A 20,500-nucleotide genomic window follows, 5' to 3' on the forward strand; every position below is an offset into this window, starting at 1 on the left:
CCTCTAAAACGTCCCCAAACCACCCTCTAGCAGTTGGCGAGGGTTTCACTCCCACCTTAGGCCATCTCAGAAGGGAAATGTGTACCAATCCAGAACAGGTATAGCCCGAAGGTCTAGGCCACGGTTTCTTCAAAAGACATCCTTGGAACGAGACGGGCTCTTCCCCGCAGTGTTGTGTTGCGACTTCCAGGACGATGCTGCCAGCCACGCAAACGTGGAGCTCCAGAGATCGGCGGCTTCTGGCCTAGACCTTCGGGCACTGCCTATTCTGATCGTTACGTTTCCCTTCTGGGATGGCCTAAAGCGTGTGTGCGAAACCCTGACTGATTAGCAGAGGACGGTGCGGGGATTTCATGGAGGGGTGGTGGACCCCTCTTGCGGGCAGGTCACCCCACCACGGCACTTACCCTGTTTGGTGAAATCCCCTCTCTGGTTGGTCCTAAGGGGCTGAGGCCCACCCCAAGTGTGAGGAGCTCTTGGAGGGGTCACGTGACCCACTTCCGGATGGGTCACTCTGCCCCAGAACATTCCCCAATTGCTCAAATCCATTCCTGAGGCAGGTGGATGGAGATAAAACACCCCCAGATTGGTAAAGGAGTGGGAGGATCTCTTAGAGGGGTCACATGGCACTCCTTGCTTCTACTCCTGTTTGCATCTTGACCCCAAAAGTCTTATGTCATGGGGTCGGTCTCATGGTGACAGATGAGCGATGTCTGAGGAGTGAAGGGGCGAGGTCCCATGGTTGACATCAAATAACTTCACTAAGCCTCAGGGTAGTTTGGCCAAATGCCCAGTGTCAAAATGGCTGCCCTCCCATGCAGTGTTGTGTGTCCCAACACCCAGAGTCCGTGCGGCCGTCCTCGCCGTCGGGGCTGCGTGGCCCAGTGACCAGAGTCCGTGCGGCTGCCCTCTCTGTCCAGTGCTGTGTGGCCCAGCGACCAGAGTCCGTGTGGCCATCCTCTCCGTCGGGGCTGCGTGGCCCAGCGACCAGAGTCCATGCGGCTGCCCTCTCTGTCCAGGGCTGCGTGGCCCAGAGACCAGAGTCCGTGCGGCCGCCCTCTCCGTCGGGGCTGTGTGGCCCAGCGACCAGAGTCTGTGCGGCCGTCCTCTCCGTCGGGGCTGTGTGGCCCAGTGACCAGAGTCCGTGCGGCCGTCCTCTCCGTCGGGGCTGTGTGGCCCAGCGACCAGAGTCCGTGCGGCTGCCCTCTCTGTCCAGGACTGCGTGGCCCAGAGACCAGAGTCCGTGCGGCCGCCCTCTCCGTCGGGGCTGCGTGGCCCAGCGACCAGAGTCCGTGCGGCCGTCCTCTCCGTCAGGGCTGTGTGGTCCAGCGACCAGGGTCCGTGCGGCCGCCCTCTCCGTCGGGGCTGTGTGGCTCAACGCTCAGAGTCTGTCCTGTCTCTTACGCCCGTGTGGCCCGATGGCAACGGACAATATGGTTACTTTCTCCCTCAATGCTGTGTGGCCCAACGGCCGGAGTCAGTATAGCTGCCCTTCAGTGCAGGGCTGTTTGGCTGAGAGTTCAGAGGCAAGATGGTTGCCCCTCCTCTTGGGGCTGTGCAGTCTAGTGGGTCAATGGGGACGTGGGCAGCCACCAAAGGATGGATGGCAGCCAGGGCAGGTGGACCCAGGCCCTCGTTACTCCACCGGCTCCTCGCCCAGGGCCTCCTCTGCGGCCAACGTGTTTGCCATTGAGTCAGTGGGGATCCAGCCTGGGGATGACAACGGCTAGTTCACCCAGGTTACTTCCTAGGAGATGTCTCTAGGCCATGGGCTGGGGGTCTCTGGATTCCCGGCGTAGGAAACTCCCAGAGTCTCCGATCTCCCTTGCATGTTTGCAGACCCCCAGGGATGCGGCTGGGTCTCGGCGCCTCGGAGAGCTGCAGTCAGGGGCTTGAGCTGTTTCTGGACTGGAGCCTACAGTGTTCATCCTCCGTTTTCAGCGGTCTGCCTAGCGTGAGCTGAGCTGCTCCCTTACACTCTGGTGCTCCAGTTGGAGCATGTCCGGCAGGGCTGGGGAGGGGCTTGGCTTTCTCCACCTAGACTATGGGGTTCTGTGTGGCTGGTTCAGCCCGGCACATGCTGCTCGGCCTCTTCTGTCTCCTCCTTCCCATGCAAAGCTGCTTTGCCGTCTCACAAGAGATGGGATCAGTGGTGGGCTCGATTGGCTGCTGTTGGCCTCTCGATGTCTGGAAGAGGGAGAAAGGGCAGGAACCCAAATGAGAAGAACAAAACCTTCAAGCAGGGTAGTTTTCCACGGCACAACCCCACCCCACTTTGCTGATGCTCATTGGCGACTTCCCTGAGAGCTGGCATTTCTTAAAGAGAGCACCCAACCCCCCGCAACCTCCGCTCCCCTGTGGGCTGGCAATGGTAAAAGGGAGTCGGGGAGAATTTCTCCTCTCTCCGCCTGGTTCTGATGAGTGAGGGAACCACATGCGAGAAGCTGTGTGAATATAGGGCTCTGTGCAGTGGGATGAGATGTCCTCCATGGTGCCCAAAGGTGGGGTTGTCCTGCCTTTGCAGTGACTTCCTTCTAGTGAGAGAGATTTCAGAGATCAGCTCCAGGGTTCTGCCCTGTACCAGTGTGTGGGAATGGGGCAGAAGTGGGGCAATGGTGCACTCAGGAAAGGAGTAGGGCTAAGGGGGGCCCAGGCTGCAGCCACTAAACCCCTGCCTGGCTGGGGTGGGGGCGAGGCGGCTCCGCACGCTGCCGTTCCTTTCCCCCCGCCAGCCACGTCAGCGCGACGAGCACCACACCGGGAACCTCTGTCCCGGGAGCTGATCTTGCCTGTAGGCTAAGTTCCCCCGCAGCTGCCATTGGCTGGGAATCGTTAATCCGGCCCTTGCCCTATTCCCCAGCCTGTTCCAATCCTGCTCTTGACTCCGGACTCCGGCTCCAACCCTTGGCTCCCCTCGGCTCGGCCTCCAGCACTCTGAGCACGAGGCCCCAGCGCCACTGCTCCAACCACTGGGCCCAACCAGCCGTGCTTTGGCTTCTGACACCAGTGACATGGAGGAGTCGTTCACCTCACTGCTTTCATGTGTATGGCCCTGCCTTGGTCAGTGCTGGTTTTCATCTGCCATGGTGCTGCCCAGTGACATGGCTTTCTTCGATCCCTTTGAACTTCTTCCAAGTCTTCTCTAGGCCTGACTAATCAACATAATTTTGGGTCATCTGCTGATATCCACCTTGTTGTTCAGCCCCGGTTCCAAACATAAGGACATAAGAAAGGCCACAGCAAAGGTCCATCTAGCCCAGTATCCTGTCTTCTGACAGTGGCCAATGCCAGAGGGAATGAAGGGACAGGCAATCATCTAGTGATCAGTCCCCTGTCCCCCATTCCCAGCTTCTGGCAAACAGAGGCTAGGGACACCAAAAAGTTGAGAAGCGTCTCTTGTATTTACCATAGCAGGACAAAGAGCTCTTCGGTGTCGGTCCCGGTTCCCTAGTCGAATGCAGAACCCAACACGAGATTTTCAAGCTGCTGCAAATATTTATAATATCTGTTGAGGATGTACCAGGTAGTCCTGTCCGATTTCAAAGGCACTTCGTGAAAAGCTGAAACCAAGAGGAAATGGGTTGAAAACCCCACGGTGCTGATGTGACTGGCCCCTAGGAAACCTCCCCTTCCGATGGCCATTGCCCCCTGCTATTTGCTCCCCAAGAGTCTAAGGGCACAAGAACAACAACTCGGCTCCTCCCAAAATAGCCCTGGACAGAGAGGAGACCCCATTCTTGCCTAACTTCCCCCTCTGCTGGCAGACACTCCTCCACACGACCGTACACACAGACGGCTGGGGGCACTTGTTCTTTGGATGGAACAGGCAAGTGACAGCGGCAGCCACGTTAAACCATCCAACATTTAGGCCGAGATCCACAAAGGGATTTCGGCTCCTAACGTCTCCTGAAATCCTTTGTGGCCCTGTGCCTTCATTCCTGAAGAGCTCACAGGGAAAAGTGTTTCCCATGTCCCCTCTTGGGATTTCCTAGGAGCTGATAACCAATCTCGGAGTGAAGGTCCCTGGCCTGCAATCGCTCCATTCCAGGGAGGGCAGGTGATGAATCTTTCCCTACAGAGGGGAATCGTCATCATCATCATCATCCTGAATAACAAGAGCCCTTTTCAATTCGGTCAGGCCTTCCTTTAGAGACTTTCTGACCTTGATGAAGACAGTCTCCCCACACAGCTCTAAGGCTACGTCTAGACTAGGAGCTAGGGATGGAATTCCCCTGCTCCCGTGCACAGATTGTGGGACCTTGATGAAAGCTCGCGTGACCACCCTTCTTCCTTCAACGCTGTCCTTAGACTGAGAGGGACACATGCAAAGCTGTGTTCAGGCCCTGGGCTGCACCCCTGTGCTTCCCACAGAGGCCCAAACACACAGAGGTATTTCCTTACCTTCATACAGGCGGGAGATGCCATCTTCATTCACGGTTTCAGACAACAAATCGCAGTAATGGTGGATAGTATTTCCTAGACATACAATGAATACAATGGGTCTCATGGCTTTTCAGATCCTTCGCTGAAAACTGCTAATGATACAGCCATTCCCCCAAGTCACCCTTGGGAAATTCCAGACATTCCTTACATCTGTTCACAAAGCACGTTCGAGAAAGCATCAGACGCCCAGAAGTTACTGAGAGGCTGATTTCCAAAGGAGATTGAATTCACATCCTGCTGGTTTCCCCTAGGCACAGCCAAAGAGTTGTTGTGGGTGGGGGAAGTTGGTGCCGTTGATTCAGCTAAGTTGCTCCCTTCATCTTGGAATACATGTTAATTCACACACACACACCCCATTTTAGGATTCTGGTGCTGTTGGAGGGAACAGAGCAGCCGTCCAGAAAAGGGCTCTGAAGGAAGCATTGAGAAAAGATCAAGTGAATTTGCTCTGCTTACCAATGAATCGGGCTGCTGAATGTCTTATTGCTGTCTGTGAGCTTTCCAGGTACTGTAAGGCCTGGAACAGGAATTTGGGGATGTGGATCTCGTTGTTCTGCATCTAGGAAGAAAGAAGGAAGAAATGCACAATATACAAATGACATGTTCTTTCCACAGCGAATAGTCCAGGAAAGCCAAAGCATATAGCCAGGCCATGGCAACCGCCAATATGAAGCCATACACCAGAGCAGCACCCCTCTGAAGTTCCCATTGTGTTCTCCAGAACCTCAGCTTTCATTTGAAAAGACAAAAGTTTGAAGGTCGGAGAATTGTGGAGAAAAATGTCAACAATGTGAATGGATTGTAACTCCTGCCGAAATGAGCCAGCAGAGAGCCTGGAACGGAGTCCTGCAGCCCGACCGAAGCGGATGGGTACTCAGGGTGTGGGGTTAGAAAGGTCTTCCTCAGGTTGTCATTCAGCACTCTCAAGGCACAAGGAATTCACCTACCAAGCAGATCCAGACACACTTCAAGAGCTGTGAGGAGCCATCCCAGGCCATGCTGCGGAAGAGCGTCTTCAAATGAGTCCACCTGAGGAACACTGCGCAGCGGAAGAGCGTCAGTTTACATGACTGCAAGAGAAGAGGAGACCAAGAGGGTTCTCCCTGAGAGAGGGATAGTCTGGGGGACATGGAACCTTCCCCGTCCCTTGTTCTCCTGCTTTTCCTGCCAGTGGAGATTCCTGTAATTTGTTCTGCACAGGAGTGTGCTGAGGAGAGGAAAGGGAGAGTTGGCTGGAGAGAGCCAGAGCTGTCCTGTCCTTTGGATGGTTTGGGGCGGTTGCCCAGGGCCCCGTGCTTTGGTGGGCCCCGCACTTGAGGGGGACTCAGGCCCTGGGCCATGCCGGGGCCAGCAGCAGTACTCCCGGCCCCGCTACGCTATGCCCCTCCTCTTTCCCAGGAGAAGGCTTTTCTTCCCAATTGGGCTGTGTGCTGTGAGGATGGATGAGGCACTTAGCTCCAGCATGGAGTGAAGCAGGGAGGAGAAGACTCCACTTGGGCAAGGGGCTCTGGCGATGAATGGAGTGGGGGCCCCAGGGGATCCTGGCTCTTTGCTCTTAAGGCAATAATGACTGTGGCACTTACCAGTTTCACACTCTCCTCCTGGTCTTCAAGATGCAGCAGCAGGGGGAGCAAGCAGTGGATGATTTCCTGCTGCACCAAGGGTTTGTCGGGGTCCTGCACCCTGCTCACCACCTTGCCAAGCAGTACAATGGCAGCTGAGCGCACACTGCCCTTCTCCTGGCAATGACACACAGGGGGTGGGGACCCCCGGTTACAGCCAGGCAGCATCAGAGCATAACGCCACTGAGTGGTAATGCGCACGCTGCTCCGGTTCCCCCTGTGTGAACTACCTTGGCTGGCGGGAGCAGGGAGGCCGCCAGGCCAGCGCCATAGACATCTTGTGCAGGGCCTGAGACCCTGTGCGGGACAGTGCAGCCCAGGGTGTCCCAGAGGCCGTTTCTGTCTGGAGAGCACAGAATCCTGGAACCCGAGAAGATGAGGGGAGAGGGCAGGAAGGCTGCTGGAGACTGGTGTGGGGAAGGGGAGAAGCAGCTGCTGGAGCCTGGCAGGGACTGGCTGCTCCAAAAGAGAGCATTTCTTTTGCTCTTGGGTGCCCCTGAGAGCCGGGCCATTCCCGACCCACCTCTTTCCTGCTGAGAATCCCCACCTCTTTGGGAGCTTGTGTTCTCCAGACAGCTGGTCATCTGCCCAGTGCCAGGCCCCCGCTCCCCCAGGCCAGGCTGCAGCAGGGGCTGGGAGCATGGCACTGAGCTTGAGCTTTGGAGAGAAGAGCTCTGACAGGGAGGTGGCTCAGCAGGAGATTCCCCACCCATGGCGGGGGCACTCCTTGGAGGCTCCATGGCAGGCCTGAGGGGCGGGAGGAAGGGGATGGGGAGAGAGAGACAAGGGCATCAGAGACAGGTGGAGGGGGGGAGTGGGCTTCTTTGAGGGGGTTCCAAGCCTTACATCATCAATGAAGGGGCGAAGACTGACTGCAATATCCTGGGAGATGGAGCCAAGCCCCTCCCTGTTGAGGAGGTGGATGATGTCTGCAGCTTTATGCATGGCCTCCAGAACACGCCCTCCATCCCTGTCACAAAAGACGGCCAGGATTGCTGGCAGCTGGGCCCGTAAGAATTGCACCTGCCGGAATGAAGAAGGCAGCTCATTACTTTCCCAGGTGACAGCCTGGAGCACATGCTGGACCACTGCCACCAACGAGAAACCACGGAGGGCACAGCCCCCCAACGGGGCAGAAAGTCATTCTCCTGTCACTCTGTGCCAGTTGCTCACTGTCACCTTTGTCTTTGCTCACCCCGCCTCCCCCATTGCATCCCATCTGCAATCAGGGCTCAGCTCACGGGAGCAGGGAGCACGGCATGCCTTGATTTGCTCCCAAAGCACCTCCACCATTTGAGGGCTGTCTTTTAAACAAGAAGGCTTGTGTGTGGCTCTCCCTCTCATTTCTGAGCTATTGGATGGACATTGGCTTCCTGGGTCCCCTGGGCAATCCCCGGCTCTCACCTTTTGTGGCTGGAACACAATACTGCCAAGGCCTCGCAGACTGAGCCTCCGTATGATGGAATTTGCATCTTTGGTCCAGTCCATGAGCTGTGCCTGGAGGACTGATCTTGTCAGGATGGTGTCAATGGAAGGACTCTGGAGAAACTGGCAAGAGCCAAATGAAGATCAGGTTGAGGAGCAGAGGTCTTATTGTGGGGTCTGTTCCCTGGACAGTCGTCTTTCCCAAAGGGCCACTTCCTCCTATGCAAAGTCTCTGGTGAGTAGGGAGCCAATTGCTGCTGTTTCAGTTGGTTCCTTCCCCAAATTTAGACTAATGCACAAGTCACAAATAAGCCCCCAGGGAAAGGGGAATCTCCAGACCTCATTGAGTGCCATGGAGAGAGCCGTGGGGCAGAAGAAAAGCAGAACCCCAGGAAAAGGTGAGGAGAGAAGCATGGCCTTGGGGCACTGGAGAAACATGGCTTCTTGTCCCATAAGCCCATCTAGGCACATCCAGCCAGGAGCAATCTCACCCTGTCTCTCCCTCCCTCTCTTTGCAATGCCCGCAACCATCCATGTGCGGAGAGGAGCTAGCTGGCGGTAGGGCTGCTAAGCTGCTGACAATGTAGCCTAGAGCTTACCGTCCTGAGCTGCTCTCCAGAAAGCCCACTTCTGCCTGTCAACTCATGAATCTCACCTCAGTGCAGAAAGCCAGGGCGATAGTTCTCTGCTCCTCCTCCTTCCCACTCTGGACGATGGAGATTGCCTCTCTGAAAACTGCAGGGAGCTGAGGGTTCTCAAACTCAATCATGGCTCTGGAACATGGAACAGAAAGTCCCTTTTGATTCTCAAGGGGGAGAGAGCGTTCAGCTCAAGTTGCTGGGTTGAGCTGGCAGCCTAGAACTGAGGAGTATTTCACATGGAAATCCCATTCCCAAGAGAGACCCAAAGAAGAGGAAACTTTGAGCTCCAACCTTGCAATCAGGCCAACCCCCTGCGAGTAGTGATATCGGGAGGCTATCATGTCCCAACCCCGATGAAAGTGGATGCTGGCAAATTCCTTCCAGTAGCCGGGCATGGAGAAAAGCGTCTTCACAGCCTCCACTGAGGTGCTAAAAACAAAAACAAACAAACAAACACACAAAAAAGAGTGTCAAGCAATGAGATCAGCCCCAAGCATGGCAAATCTGCACAAGTCCTGAGACACCCAGCATGCTCAGCAGTAGCTAGCCTCCCCAAGGATCGATCCAGTGTGATACCCTGTCTACACTGCAGTTTCACTGAGTTTGGAACCAGTTAGGGACCCTGTAACTTCTTCAGATGGTTGGTGTCATCACTCACGATAGTTGAATACTTGATTCTTTACTGTGACTGGTAACAGGACTCAAGAGGGCATGTGGGTCCAGATCCTTTGTTGGTGGAATCGAGCAAAGCTCTATCAGTTTACTCCACCTGAGGTGTCTTCTGGCGCTCTCTCTTTCCCGTGCAGATGGAAGCCCCTAACTCTGCCCACAGAACCAGATGAACTGGTCCCTCTTCCTCCTGTCTGCCTGTGAGGCTGACGTCCTGCGGTGCCTGTCCCCATGTGCTGCCGGTGTGGCTCTGTCCGCGTTCGGGGAGAGAGGCCCACGGATTTGCTCAGCAGGCACTGAGGAAAGCACTGACCCTTTGGCGGGTGGCAGACGTGGATGGATGCACAAACATGGCTGCTGCCTGAGTGTGTAGGGAAAGCAGCTGGCCTGTGGACGGCGTCAGATAAGCGAGTGTGACTCACAAGAACGTACGGCTCTCAACCCTTTTCCCTCAAGAGAGACCTGCTCCCAACTGAGCCTGGGCTAACGACAGCACCCGAACAACTGATGGCCATGGACAGCCCCCATGTGTTTAGCCGAACAAATCTGTTCTTCCTTTTCCTTTCAGTCATTACCTTAAGAGGCTGAGGCAGCTGGATCCCTCCTCGGGGCTGGATGTCTGCCTGGCCGTGTAGGTCCCTGGCAAGTGCAGATCCAGCACATACTGCACTTGCCTGACGCAGAGAATGAGCAGCTGGGGATACATTTGCAGGATGGCTTCTCGGTATCCCCGTAGGAAAAGGAGCTCATAAATGGTCTTCATTGCCTGGAGGGGGGAAAGAATTTCACTCAGCTCTCCCAATCTGCCACCTGCCCCCATTGCCATTCGCTATTGTCCTTTTGTCATGTCTCCTTTCCTCTCCAGCGTATTACAAAACAGTATTGGCTTCTGAGAGGGGTGGGGACATTTGGAGGCTCCTAAACCTTCCCCCATTCCTGGAACGGAAGCAGGATGGAAAGATGAGAAGAGTGTGGATGAGGTTATTCCCCATTATTTCTTTTTCTGGTGCAGAGCCTGTGCTTTGGCTTTCCAGCCATGACTGGAAGGGCTGAAACCATCCTGAGGAGATCTGTTCTCCTAGGCCCAGTCTTTCTGGCCCAGTCAAAAGTACCGGACTTCTCAGTATGCCATGTTGGGAAGATTTCTAGCCACAGTTTACAGAGCCAGAAAGCTGGAGACTTCCAAGAGACACCTGAACTGCACCTGCTCACTAAAGGGCCATCTGGAGCAGAAGACAACTGAGCCAGGGTACCAGCAGATAAACCACTTCAGATGTGTAACTTTGACCTGGGGGAAACTTTACTGACACCTCTTTGGTTTGATTGGAAGTGGCGAGGACACACTAAGGCCTGGTCTACACTCCAGAGTTAGGTCAACGCAAGGCCGCTCACTCTGCATCCCCCTAAGGATGGAATTTCCTTCCCGTCGTCAGAACTGCCCCTTGGTGCCAAATTCGTAACTCCACCTCCACAAGTGGCAGCGAGTCCAGGTCGATGCAGTTAGGTCGATGCAGTGTCAGCGCAGACACCGCGTCGCTTTCGTCAACTGGCTTTCAGGAGCCTTCCCACAATGCCCCACCCTGACCCTACAATCAAGACAAGCCCTTCTGGTGAGGACGTGCACTGCCGACACAAGCAGCAAAGTGCGGACACACACCAGGGATGGAATCGCTGTGGCGGCTGTCTGCCCATTTAAGTTAGGTCAGCTTCAATGTGTGGTGGAGCCATGGCCTGAAGCTAAGAAGAGGTGAAACTCGCACACACACACAGATGCACCATATTCCCTGTGCCTCTGGCGGGTTCGCAAGGTGATATCTCAAATCTCACTTACAGCCAGAGACACATGGCTGCTCTTCTCCTCCCGGCGTCTCTGCTGGAGCTTGTCCAGCAGCTGCTGCAGCACCTCCCTGCTGAGCTGTGGTTCTTCACCCAAGGCCTTCCACAACTCAATGGCACATCTGCAAATTCAGAAACACACGTCAGAGCTTTCCTGCTTGGCCATCTCTTGCCCTCCCCAGGGAGAGGCTTGGAATACCAGAGGAGACAGCCACTGGTGCAGGGAGGCTAAGGCAGGGCAAGTCCCTTCAGAGAAAGTTGTATTTATTCCTTTCCCCTCATGGGTTCTTGCTTCTAAAGCTAACCCACTCTTTCCAAGACAGTGACCATGTACTGACCACAGAATGACCACCAAACTGTGACCCGCAGACTGTGTAAAATTCTGCTCTGTTACACTTGGGTCAGTCCCGAAAAACTTGCCTGATATCATTGGAGTTACTCTGGCTGTTTGGGGGTCTAACGGAGAGCCAGCGTTTGGCCAAATGTCTCTTAGCAGCTCAATTCTACTGCAGTGTGGTGGACAGGGTCAGAGAGTGAGTCAGCACATGGCCTGATCTGAGAAGATTCAAGAGCTTGGAAGAGGAGATTGTAAAGCCCAATGTGACAGAGATGGAAGGAAAGTAGGACTGAAATCCCCCTCCTCCATTCTTGCGGATCTAAGTCCTGCTGGTCCCCGCAGGCATCTGCAGAGGAAGACTGCAGATGGATCCAAAAGACTTCCAGTCATTTGACTTCCAAGTTTGGTGAGGAAGGTCGGAGGTGGTGGTCAAGCCCTAGGACATTGAGAACTAGGTTGGACAACTCAAGAGCAAATGGCCTGGAAGCAAGGTCTTCAGGAAGCTTGACTGAACTTCTGTGCCAATGCTGCCGAGTTTCTGTGACTTCTGAGCACAGCCCCTGGAAAGCACTGTGGCTGTTCCAAGAAATTCAGACCTGCTTCTGAAATTCAGAAAGGTTTACAAATCAAACACTCAAAGAAATCTTAAAACCAACACTCTATTCCTCTGATAACTGAATTGGGTAAGAAGTTCCATTTCTTTCCTGCTGCTCTTCAATTTGCTCTGCAGTGTGACACAAATTTCGCTCAGGTCAGTGCAGAACTGCATTGCAGAAGATGCCAAAGAAAGCTGGACTTTTGACCTCTGGCTAGGGTTCAGTTGGGTTTCATGGCCCCGAGGCACATGGGGGTTGTGTTACAAACCCCTCAGCTGGCTGACCCTTCCAAGTGATCAGCAATAACCAGCAGGACTGAAAGTTAACAATCTATTGAGGTGGAAAGAGGCACTCCCCCCTCTCAGAGCTATTAATGCTGGCTGTCTGCTCGCTGCACTGCATTTAGGCTCTGGTCATGTGGGGAGGATTTTTTGTTGATTTGATTTGATTTTCTTTTGCATCAATAAGGGCTGGAAATGTCTGTCTTAAGAGATTGACCTCTGCCCCACAGCTCCATAAGGATGAGTGTATTTTGTCACCAATTCCTCAGCCCTGGAATAACTGGGGGGTCTGACGACAGATAAGAATCCTGCACTGGTCTCCAGGGGATAGACAGATGGGCCTCATGGGCCTTTTCCATCTCTGCCTTCTCTCCTGCAGTAAGGAGCAGCCAGACCTCATGAGCCAGGGATGTTGAGTGAGCCCCCAAATCATTGATTGGCCCTGTACTGGATCTGAGGGGACGTGGGGTGACCCATAGAAATCAGGACAATGCTGGAATTCTCCAGAAAAGTGGCATGTCTCCATCCCGGGGAGTGTAGGAGGAGGGGTTGGCTCCTCAGTGGCTGGGCCTGGCCATCTCCTCTTAGGAAGCGTGGACAGCTCTCTGCACGCAGGAAACTCCCTCCAAGTGTGTGAGCCCCACAGACCCCTCCCGGCCATGGCCTGTCAGTAGGAGCAGGAAGAGAACTACTGGACTGAGGAGATAACAAAGCAGCTCCCTACCTGTGCGATGAGAGCGTGTGAGCCACACAGGTTAGAACCACGTCCTGGGGGTGGGAGCGAGCCAGCAAGGCCATGGCCCTGAGCACTGCTCTTCTGGCTCTGGGATCACAGCTGTTGTCGAGCCACATTAAGATCCCTCCCACCACGTCTCCAACCTGGAAGAATTTCAGAAAGTTGAGGGATGGATTATTTATCAATGAGTGGCCTCCTCCCAGGGAAGCCCTCCTGGCAGCCCTGCAAGCCTCCTCTGACCTCGGTTGCCCATCTTGGCTGCTCCCTAAGAGGCTTTGACAAGTCCAGGAACCCCAGTCTTCCTGAGGTCTGGGTTAGCACCTTCACGCTCCGAAACACGCACAAAACCTTAGAGTGGGCACAGTCCTAACTCCCCTGATGTCCCAGGGCCTTCCCTGCCGTAGCAAACGGCTCTCAGCCCTGCTCTCAAGGGCTTCCCTCCAGGAGCCTTTCCTCCATCTCTGCAACTTCCTTTTAGCTCTTTCTTGCACAATCCGTTCCTCCAGACCAGTGGTTCTCAACCTAGGTTCCATTGTGGGGCACATCCAATCCAGCCTGTTTGTCCCTGAGGATGTCCCAAAGGGGCGCAGCTCTGTGCTGACCGGGCCACAGGTTGAGAAGCACTGCTCCAGACCCAGCTGGTTCTACTGATGTATCCCACAGCCCATGGCAGAGATGGGATGCAGGGCTAGTTGGGTGGGGCTAGCCAGCTCCCGGCCCCAGCCCTAAGGAGAACCTCCATACTGTGGGATTTTAAAATCTTCCGCGACAAATCTTGAAGCCAGGTCTCTAACCTCGGGTTCATGCTATGGCACTTAGAAGAGCAGTGTAGACAAGGTGACTTGGGCTGGAGCCCAGGCTCTGAAGCCACCCTCCTCCCCAGGCTTCAGAGATCAAGTTCCAGCCCCAGCCCAGAAGAGTCTGCATTGCTGTTTTGGCCCCTCAGTGCCAGCCCTGGGAGCCCAAGTCCATCGGGCCAGGCTTTCAGGCTCCTGCTGCAGAGTTTGCAACACAGGTAGACAGACCCTAAAGGGACAAGCCACCCCCTAGGACTCTTCCGTGAGGAATTGGTCATTGCTCTTTCCTCTCTCGAACAAGGAGCAGGAGCTACAAGGCGGGGGGCTGGATTCTGTTGACCTGTTCTGCTAGCAGGAGTTAGAGCCCTGCACAAATCAATCTGCTGATTGAGGGGCCATTTGTTAACTTCCCGCTGGGACCTGTTGGAAAGAAGGAACTCGGGCAGAGACAGGGACGACCTGCAGGAAACCCTAGGAACAGGCAGGTTGGGGAGGAAGTTCAGGCTGAGGATTCTGTTCATTGATTAGTCTCAGAGTTTCCAGGAAAGCCAAAGCCCAGGAAGGGAATAAGTCTGCACTTCCGCGCCACGGGCAGGCGGTCTTTGGAGAAGGGCTTGAATGTCACCTATCCCCGTGGCCAAGCGATGAACGGCAAGGGGCTGAGCCAACCTTCCAATCTCATGCCAGTGTCCCAGGAATGGTTTCCGAGGAGAGGAACTTTTCCCATCCCCCTCTCTGCGCAGCATCCCCCTGCCCCATTGCGGGAGTCTCTTACTCTCTCCATCTTGTCTCCGTGGAGAGATACGATGGCCCTCAGCTCTTCCTCTGCGGCTCTAAATCCCTGCAGGGTGGGTGTTGTCAGACCCTTCACAGCTGCCATCAGCAGGGCATGGAGTGGGGCTGAGGAAGGGTGCTCCCTGGGGGTCTGCAAAGAACAGGGACAAAGCCTGTTGGGATTGAGTATTTCCCTCGGGCAGCTGCCCTGGAACAGTCTGTCCCCGGGGGAGGCTGGCAGTGCCGAGGGAGCGTGGAGACTGCGGCTGAGCCCGTTTCTTCAAAAGCCTCCCCAGGTGCTAAGGTTTCCTCAGCCTTTTGTCCCCTTTCTGGCCCCCTCTCCTGAGAAGAGACGGGAGCCTCTCGGGCAGTGCTGGGACCCCAAGGGCCACCCCGTTTCCTCCCTCGCTAGCCCCTCCTCGCAGGAAACCCCGCTTTTGCTGAGAAAGCCTCAATGTCCTGCAAAGCCCATTCGAGTTGCTCCTTGAGTGTCACCGAGGGGTCACTGGAGAACCTGCCCCATGTCCCATCCCACCCCGAGCGCCTGAGGAGATTGGCTCAGCAACTCTGGCAGCCCACAGTGTCTGCGAGGAAGGGACTGAGAATAGGGCCCAAAGGGAAACGCCCTCTTCCTTCCCCACCTCGCAGCCTGTGGGGCTGCCAAAAAACAGGCAGGAATCGCCGTCAGGACAGAAAGTAACTGAGACTGAAGAAGCAAGTTTGCCTGGCTGAGGAGAAGCCCAAAGCGTGGGCCTCTGGGGCCAGAGCCCTGGGGGTGAGAACTTACTGGGCACAATGTTACTCCAGGGGGCCTGGTTCCAGGGTCACCTCAACCCAGGGCCTGGGGTGCTGGAGGCCTTTGCCCTGGTGTCTCAGGGCACGCCCTGGGGATTACTGCAGCTGGCCTGCATGGCGCTGGATTAGCACCGTCTGTCCTGGTTGCCAACAGCTGAGGGGTAGCTCAGTGGTTTGAGCATTCGCTAAACCCAGGGTTGTGAGTTCAATCCTTGAGGGGACCATTTTGAGATCTAGGGTAAAAATTGGGGTTTGGTCCTGCTTTGAGCAAGGGGGTGGACTAGATGACCTCTTGAGGTCCCTTCCAACCCTGATATCCTAGGATGCAGTAGAGCACAGCGGAGTGGCACACTCGCCTCCATACTCCAGACCCCCGGCGGGTCAGAAGCTGCCAGAATTGCAGCCTTTTGTATGCGCTGCAGGGTGCTCTGTCCCGAAGAGAAAGAGTTACAAAGGTGTCTAGAGGCTTTTGTAACTCGGACAGAGCCCAGATGTTGGCAGGCGGGAGGGAACCTGGGACCTCTGGAGCTTAGTGCAGGAGCCTCGACCACAGGAGCGAAAAGCCAAGAGGCTGTTAGCTAAGGCTCTAGAGCAGACTCCTTTTCTCTGTGTCTCGAAGTGGTCCTGGTGCCACGAGATGGGCCAGAACCCCACAGCCAGGAGATATGTGGCTTCCCCCGACCAGGGCAGGGATGGGCCTGGTCTGATTTTCAGCCGTGCCTGTGTGCCATAGAAAGTGCATCAGAATCGGGCACCTGAGTCAGGCACTTCTGCCAATCCCACAAAGCACCTCTGGACTTCTTTAGGTGCCTAAACCCCTTTGTCAAAGCGGGCCTCGTTCAAGCAACCCAGATAAAGACTGGCTGGAGTTGATCACCCTTGACGAGTGTTTCTTTTCAGCCCCTGGGAGATATTCCTACACACAGCAAGGGATGCTTTCCATGAGCACGGCCACACAGCATCATTACCATCGTCATATGGGAGCTGCTTGTTAATGAGGGGCTGGGAGTGCGCTCTTCTTCCTGCTCTTCTGGGCTTCCTTTTTCCCACTTCCCCTTCGTGTCAGATGGCTCCTTCTTCGTCCCTGCAGCAGAAAGAAACATTCTTAACATTTTGCTTTTCCACGTCTTCCCCCTGGTTTACAGAGGATGGAAGTTGGGCCCAGAGCCCTGAAGCGAATTGCCCAGGGTCAGACTGAAGGTTGTTGGCAGAGCTCAGCAGAGAACTCCTCTCTCCTGACTCCTAGCTGGGGGCTTTGACCACATGAGGCTTCCTCTTCCCTCGGGGCCAGTTTCTTTTCAATGGTGTCATCTACTCTTCCCCTCCCCTTGCACCCCTTTCCTGTCAGTGATGGGCACCTGGCCTCCTTTTGCATTGAACCCCCCAAGAAGGAATGACTCAGCTCTGGTACGGTTCCCAGCTGGGACCTGCTGAGACCTCTGGAGCATTTTCCTGAGGAAAGGGACCCAATCGAGGAGAAAAGAAATGATTTCCTCCAACGTCCAGCCTCTCTCTTCTCCTTCCAGCCTGGAACAATGTTAGTAGTCCCCACCCCACCGTGCCAGATCCCCAGAGGGGGGTGACCTGACATTGTCAGCTCTCCCCACCTCAGCCATGGACCTCTGCCACCCTCTAAATGGATTCCAGAGCCGGAGGTGCCCATCACTGTCCCATGAGACGGCCCTGATGTCGAAGGCTTGTCGAGTGACTGGTGTGAGTGTTCCTCACATGGTCCTCGCCAACCATGTGGATTGAACCATCTCACCTGTAAGATCCACTTCGTCTTTGTCTGTTGTCTCCTGCAGCTTCACCTCCTCTGCCTCCACCTGGGTCTCAGCTGCTTTCTTCTTCAGGGACAAGTGCGTCCACCTTCTTGGAGAGGAAGCTGTTCTCTCCTCACTGCTCTCTGCCATCGCGCTGTGGGATTGGCAACAGACACAGAGTCTTTTCATGCCTGACAGGATGGTCCATGAGCATTTTCTTCCTTGGGGCTTCTCTGGCAAGGCCTGTTCTTGGGGGCTGAGGCCAGAGCATGCCTCAATGGCTGCAGGTTGGACGAGCACTTTGTGCACATGGATCTCTCTGTGCTCCCGAGAGGCGAGTCTTTGGAAAAAGTAACGAAGCCTGGAATAGAAAGAAGGAGGAAATGGGTTTTTCTGTCCTTCTCGAAAGGAAGGGAATTAGTTTGCCCAGGATTCCCAGATCCACGAGAGTGGTCTTTTGAAGCCATCTGCTCCTCTAATAGCCAGGACTGGTTGCTGCAACCAAGAAGATAAGCAACACAAGACCGCCCAGACTGGGTCAAACCAAAGGTCCATTTAGCCCAGTACTCTGTCTTCTGACAGTAGCCAGTGCTGAGTTCCCCAGAAGGAATGAACAGGGAATCATCAAGCGATCCATTCCTGTTGCTCATTCCTGGCACCTGGCAAACAGAGGCTAGGGATAGAAAGAGCAAAAGGTCAGTTTCTATGTTCTTTGCTCATTGCCTGGGCCTAGTTGCAAAAATGCTTCCTTCTTAACCCCACTCCTTTGTGCACAGAATGTTGGGACTCTGGGAACAGATCGGGCCAAGCTGAAAACCAAGAAAGCTCTGTTCCCAGAGAAGCCAGGAAAAGGAAGAAAAGATTGTCATCTCGAGGGTTTGAGGGTCTGGAAGGATGAATTAGCAGCTGCAAATATGTTGACTTCTTCTCAACTATTTGAAAATCTGGAATGTATTAGCATGGGTTTAAGAATCAGTCAACTTGAAATGAAGAATGACCCATATTATTTCCAACATCCAGTCAGAAGTTAGGCCTCCAAAACAAGGACAAAGAAATCACAGCGAGACCCATGACAAATGTAGGTGACAGTTGATTGAAACCCCTTTCCTGGAAAGGAATTGCGGGGGGGGGCGGGGGGAGGATCGACACATCTGTTTTCTATAGCCCAAGGGGGTAGAGTAGAATCTGTAGAGAGTTTTGAGATCTATCGCCATGAGATTCTTTCTGAGAGAACTACCAAGATGACAGCCAGGGGATGGGAGTGGAGCTGTATCACTTTCAATATCTTAAGATTCATTTCTTCTGCATGATTTGAGCTCATTTATGTGCATTTCAATCATGTAAATTCTGAGATCGATATTCTCTCAATACACATTTCTTTGGCAGTCATGACAGGAGACAAAGGGTTTCTATTCCCAACTTGAAGGCAAGGAGTGCATTAGGGGCAACTCCAAGGGAAATACTATTGATGGAGATATCAATCTAACTTCTACACCAGTTTTGTTATCTTCCCTTTTGGTTCTATCCCTGGAAATTCCCCCCGACTAGTCTGCTGAAAGATAAAATCATCTAAATCTGCCTCCAAAGAACCTGACAGGCTGAAGCAGGAGGAGACCTGAGAGATGGCCACATTCAAATCAAAAGGGAACGCTGAGACCTGCCTGTTGCCGCACCAGCCCCCACCCGTCCCGAGGAGAAGGAGGCACCGACCTGTCGTGTGCGATCTAATGAGCAGGGAAAGAATCTGGGAATTACCTTCTGTAAAAACTCATCCTTTTGTTCCTCAAACACCTGTGAAAATAGCTGATTCAAGAAGTTGTTGACAGAGGGATGGTCCGCGTCTCTCAGCAGCTCCTTGGCTCACCAGCCGTTGTCAACCAAGCCAGTTGGCAGACTGAGGGCAGGGCAAGAATGCTGACGCCGAACACTCTTTGCTGTTGGCATCCGTGACATCACAATCAGCTTGTGCATAAACACACACAGACCCCCACCCAGAGAGACACACCCCCAGAAAAGTTAGTAACATGAACAAGACTGAGAGACTCCCCCAAATCTCTAGGCATTTTGATTTGGGGGAGGGGGATCACAGGAGCCGACTGCATGGGTGCTCCGGGCCTGGATCACCCAGGAGGAAATATTAGTGGGTGCTTAGCACCCAGCGGCAGCCAAGCTCTGCCCTCCCCGCAGTGCGTCTCGCCCGCCTGCGGCCCCACTGAGCAACTCCCCACTCTCCTTCCCAGCACTTCCTGCCCACCACAGATCAGCTGTTTCATGGAATTGAGGATGCTCCGGGAGGGTCGGTTAGGGGCGGGGACATGGCATACTTGGGGCAGTGCATGGGATTCTTCTCTCCTAAGTGCAGGGCTCAGCACTTGTCCTTGCTGAACCTCATCAGATTTCTTTTGGCCCAATCCTCTAATTTGTCTGGGTCACTCTGAACCCTATCCCGACCCTCCAGCGTATCTCCCTCTCCCCCCAGCTTAGTGTCATCTGCGAACTTGCTGCGGGTGCAATCCATCCCATCCTCCAGATCATGCACGAAAATGGTGAAGAAAACCGGCCCCAGGAGTGACCCGTGGGGAAGCGGGGGAGGGGGTGGAGGAGAGGAGGCAGACGTTGAGTGGCAGGGACCCCACAGAGGGGGGTGCAGTGGAGGAGAGGGGGAACTCATCCAGGCAGCGGTGGGCAGTGTGGGCTGGGAGAAGGGGCGAGGCAGATACAGGAAGAGATGGAGCACAGGCAGGGCACTGGGGCCCAGGCACCCGGGGCCTGGTCATCGTCGGCATCAGGAGAGGAGAGGGGAGAGAGAGGGAGAGAGTTGGCGAACACACGAGAGAAGACAGAGAAACATGAGAGCAAGGCAAGCCACTCACCACCTGGAGTCATCCTCTTGGATCCAACCTTCAGCTGCGGAGAAGACACCGTTCCTGACCAGAGAAACGAGCAGCCTCTGAAAATGGGACCTTTTCTCCCTCGTAACCACAGCTGATCAGGAACCTTTTCTTACAAACCGAACCCTAATTTACAGGGCTTTTCTACCCGGACTCAGGTGGGGCATGAAGAGAGCCCTCACCAAACCAGACACTTATCTCACCAAGACTGGCGCTTGCTCGGCTCCCAGATGGAGGGCTCTTGCCTGGCATCACCAACGGTCACAGGCTCGCTGCTCTCACTCACTTTCCATCGCATGAGGGCAGTAGACTCTGAGGCTTGACTTCTTTTTCCTTCGTACTAAAGCCAGCAGACTGGGGGGGAAACAAAAAAAATTACCATCTCCGTCTGCAATGTCGTGTAGTCTCTTCATTTCACATCTCCCGTATCCCACGGCTCCGCCCTCAACCCATCTCCCGTTCCTACTTTACAACTGCAACTAGAAGGCGCCCATTGTAACGGCACCCAAAATCGTCACTTTGCTCAGGAGACTCTGGTCCCTTCCTCAGCCTTAATCCCAGAGCCTCGTACTCAACAAGGAAGCCCACGGCCTGTGAAGAGTACGACAGGGAGTACAGATGAGGAATTGAAAGCACTGACCGCTTACTCACAGCCAGTTATGCGGGAGGCAGAAAGCTGACGACTCTTCACGTCTGCTTAGAAGGATGTCCAAGCTGCTCAGGTCCACTCCTGCCATATTCTCCTCCGGCTAGGGCTCCTGGACAATTCCTCTGCGAAAGCAGCTGCAAAAGCCAAGCATGAGCCATCACTCCACAAAGCTCGATGGGTGCTGGAAATCTTGCCCTCAGCCCTGCCTCACTCTTTCATCCCATCCACATCGGCCCCACTCGAGG

The 20,500-nt window shown here is 54.6% G+C and overlaps 2 protein-coding genes across 2 annotated transcripts; both read right to left on the reverse strand.

Annotated features, from left to right (window-relative positions):
- Positions 1 to 775: 775 nt before the first annotated feature.
- LOC141986086 (maestro heat-like repeat family member 5) lies at positions 776 to 8,704 on the reverse strand. The gene is made up of 10 exons (XM_074950243.1): positions 8,423 to 8,704; positions 8,146 to 8,263; positions 7,470 to 7,613; positions 6,912 to 7,088; positions 6,027 to 6,182; positions 5,391 to 5,513; positions 4,900 to 5,002; positions 4,402 to 4,476; positions 3,407 to 3,560; positions 776 to 2,187 (listed from the first exon to the last, which is right to left on the reverse strand). The coding sequence occupies exons 1-9, from the start codon at positions 8,524 to 8,526 to the stop codon at positions 3,448 to 3,450; spliced, it is 1,113 nt and encodes a 370-aa protein (XP_074806344.1). The 5' UTR covers positions 8,527 to 8,704; the 3' UTR covers positions 776 to 2,187; positions 3,407 to 3,447.
- A 667-nt stretch (positions 8,705 to 9,371) lies between these two features.
- Positions 9,372 to 15,929, reverse strand: LOC141987011 (maestro heat-like repeat family member 5). Its single transcript, XM_074952095.1, has 5 exons — positions 15,921 to 15,929; positions 14,159 to 14,308; positions 12,575 to 12,729; positions 10,632 to 10,758; positions 9,372 to 9,566 (listed from the first exon to the last, which is right to left on the reverse strand). The coding sequence occupies exons 1-5, from the start codon at positions 15,927 to 15,929 to the stop codon at positions 9,372 to 9,374; spliced, it is 636 nt and encodes a 211-aa protein (XP_074808196.1).
- Between the last annotated feature and the right edge of the window lie 4,571 nt (positions 15,930 to 20,500).

This window comes from Natator depressus, chromosome 4 (assembly GCF_965152275.1).
Source record: "Natator depressus isolate rNatDep1 chromosome 4, rNatDep2.hap1, whole genome shotgun sequence".
NCBI classification, from domain to species: domain Eukaryota; kingdom Metazoa; phylum Chordata; order Testudines; family Cheloniidae; genus Natator; species Natator depressus.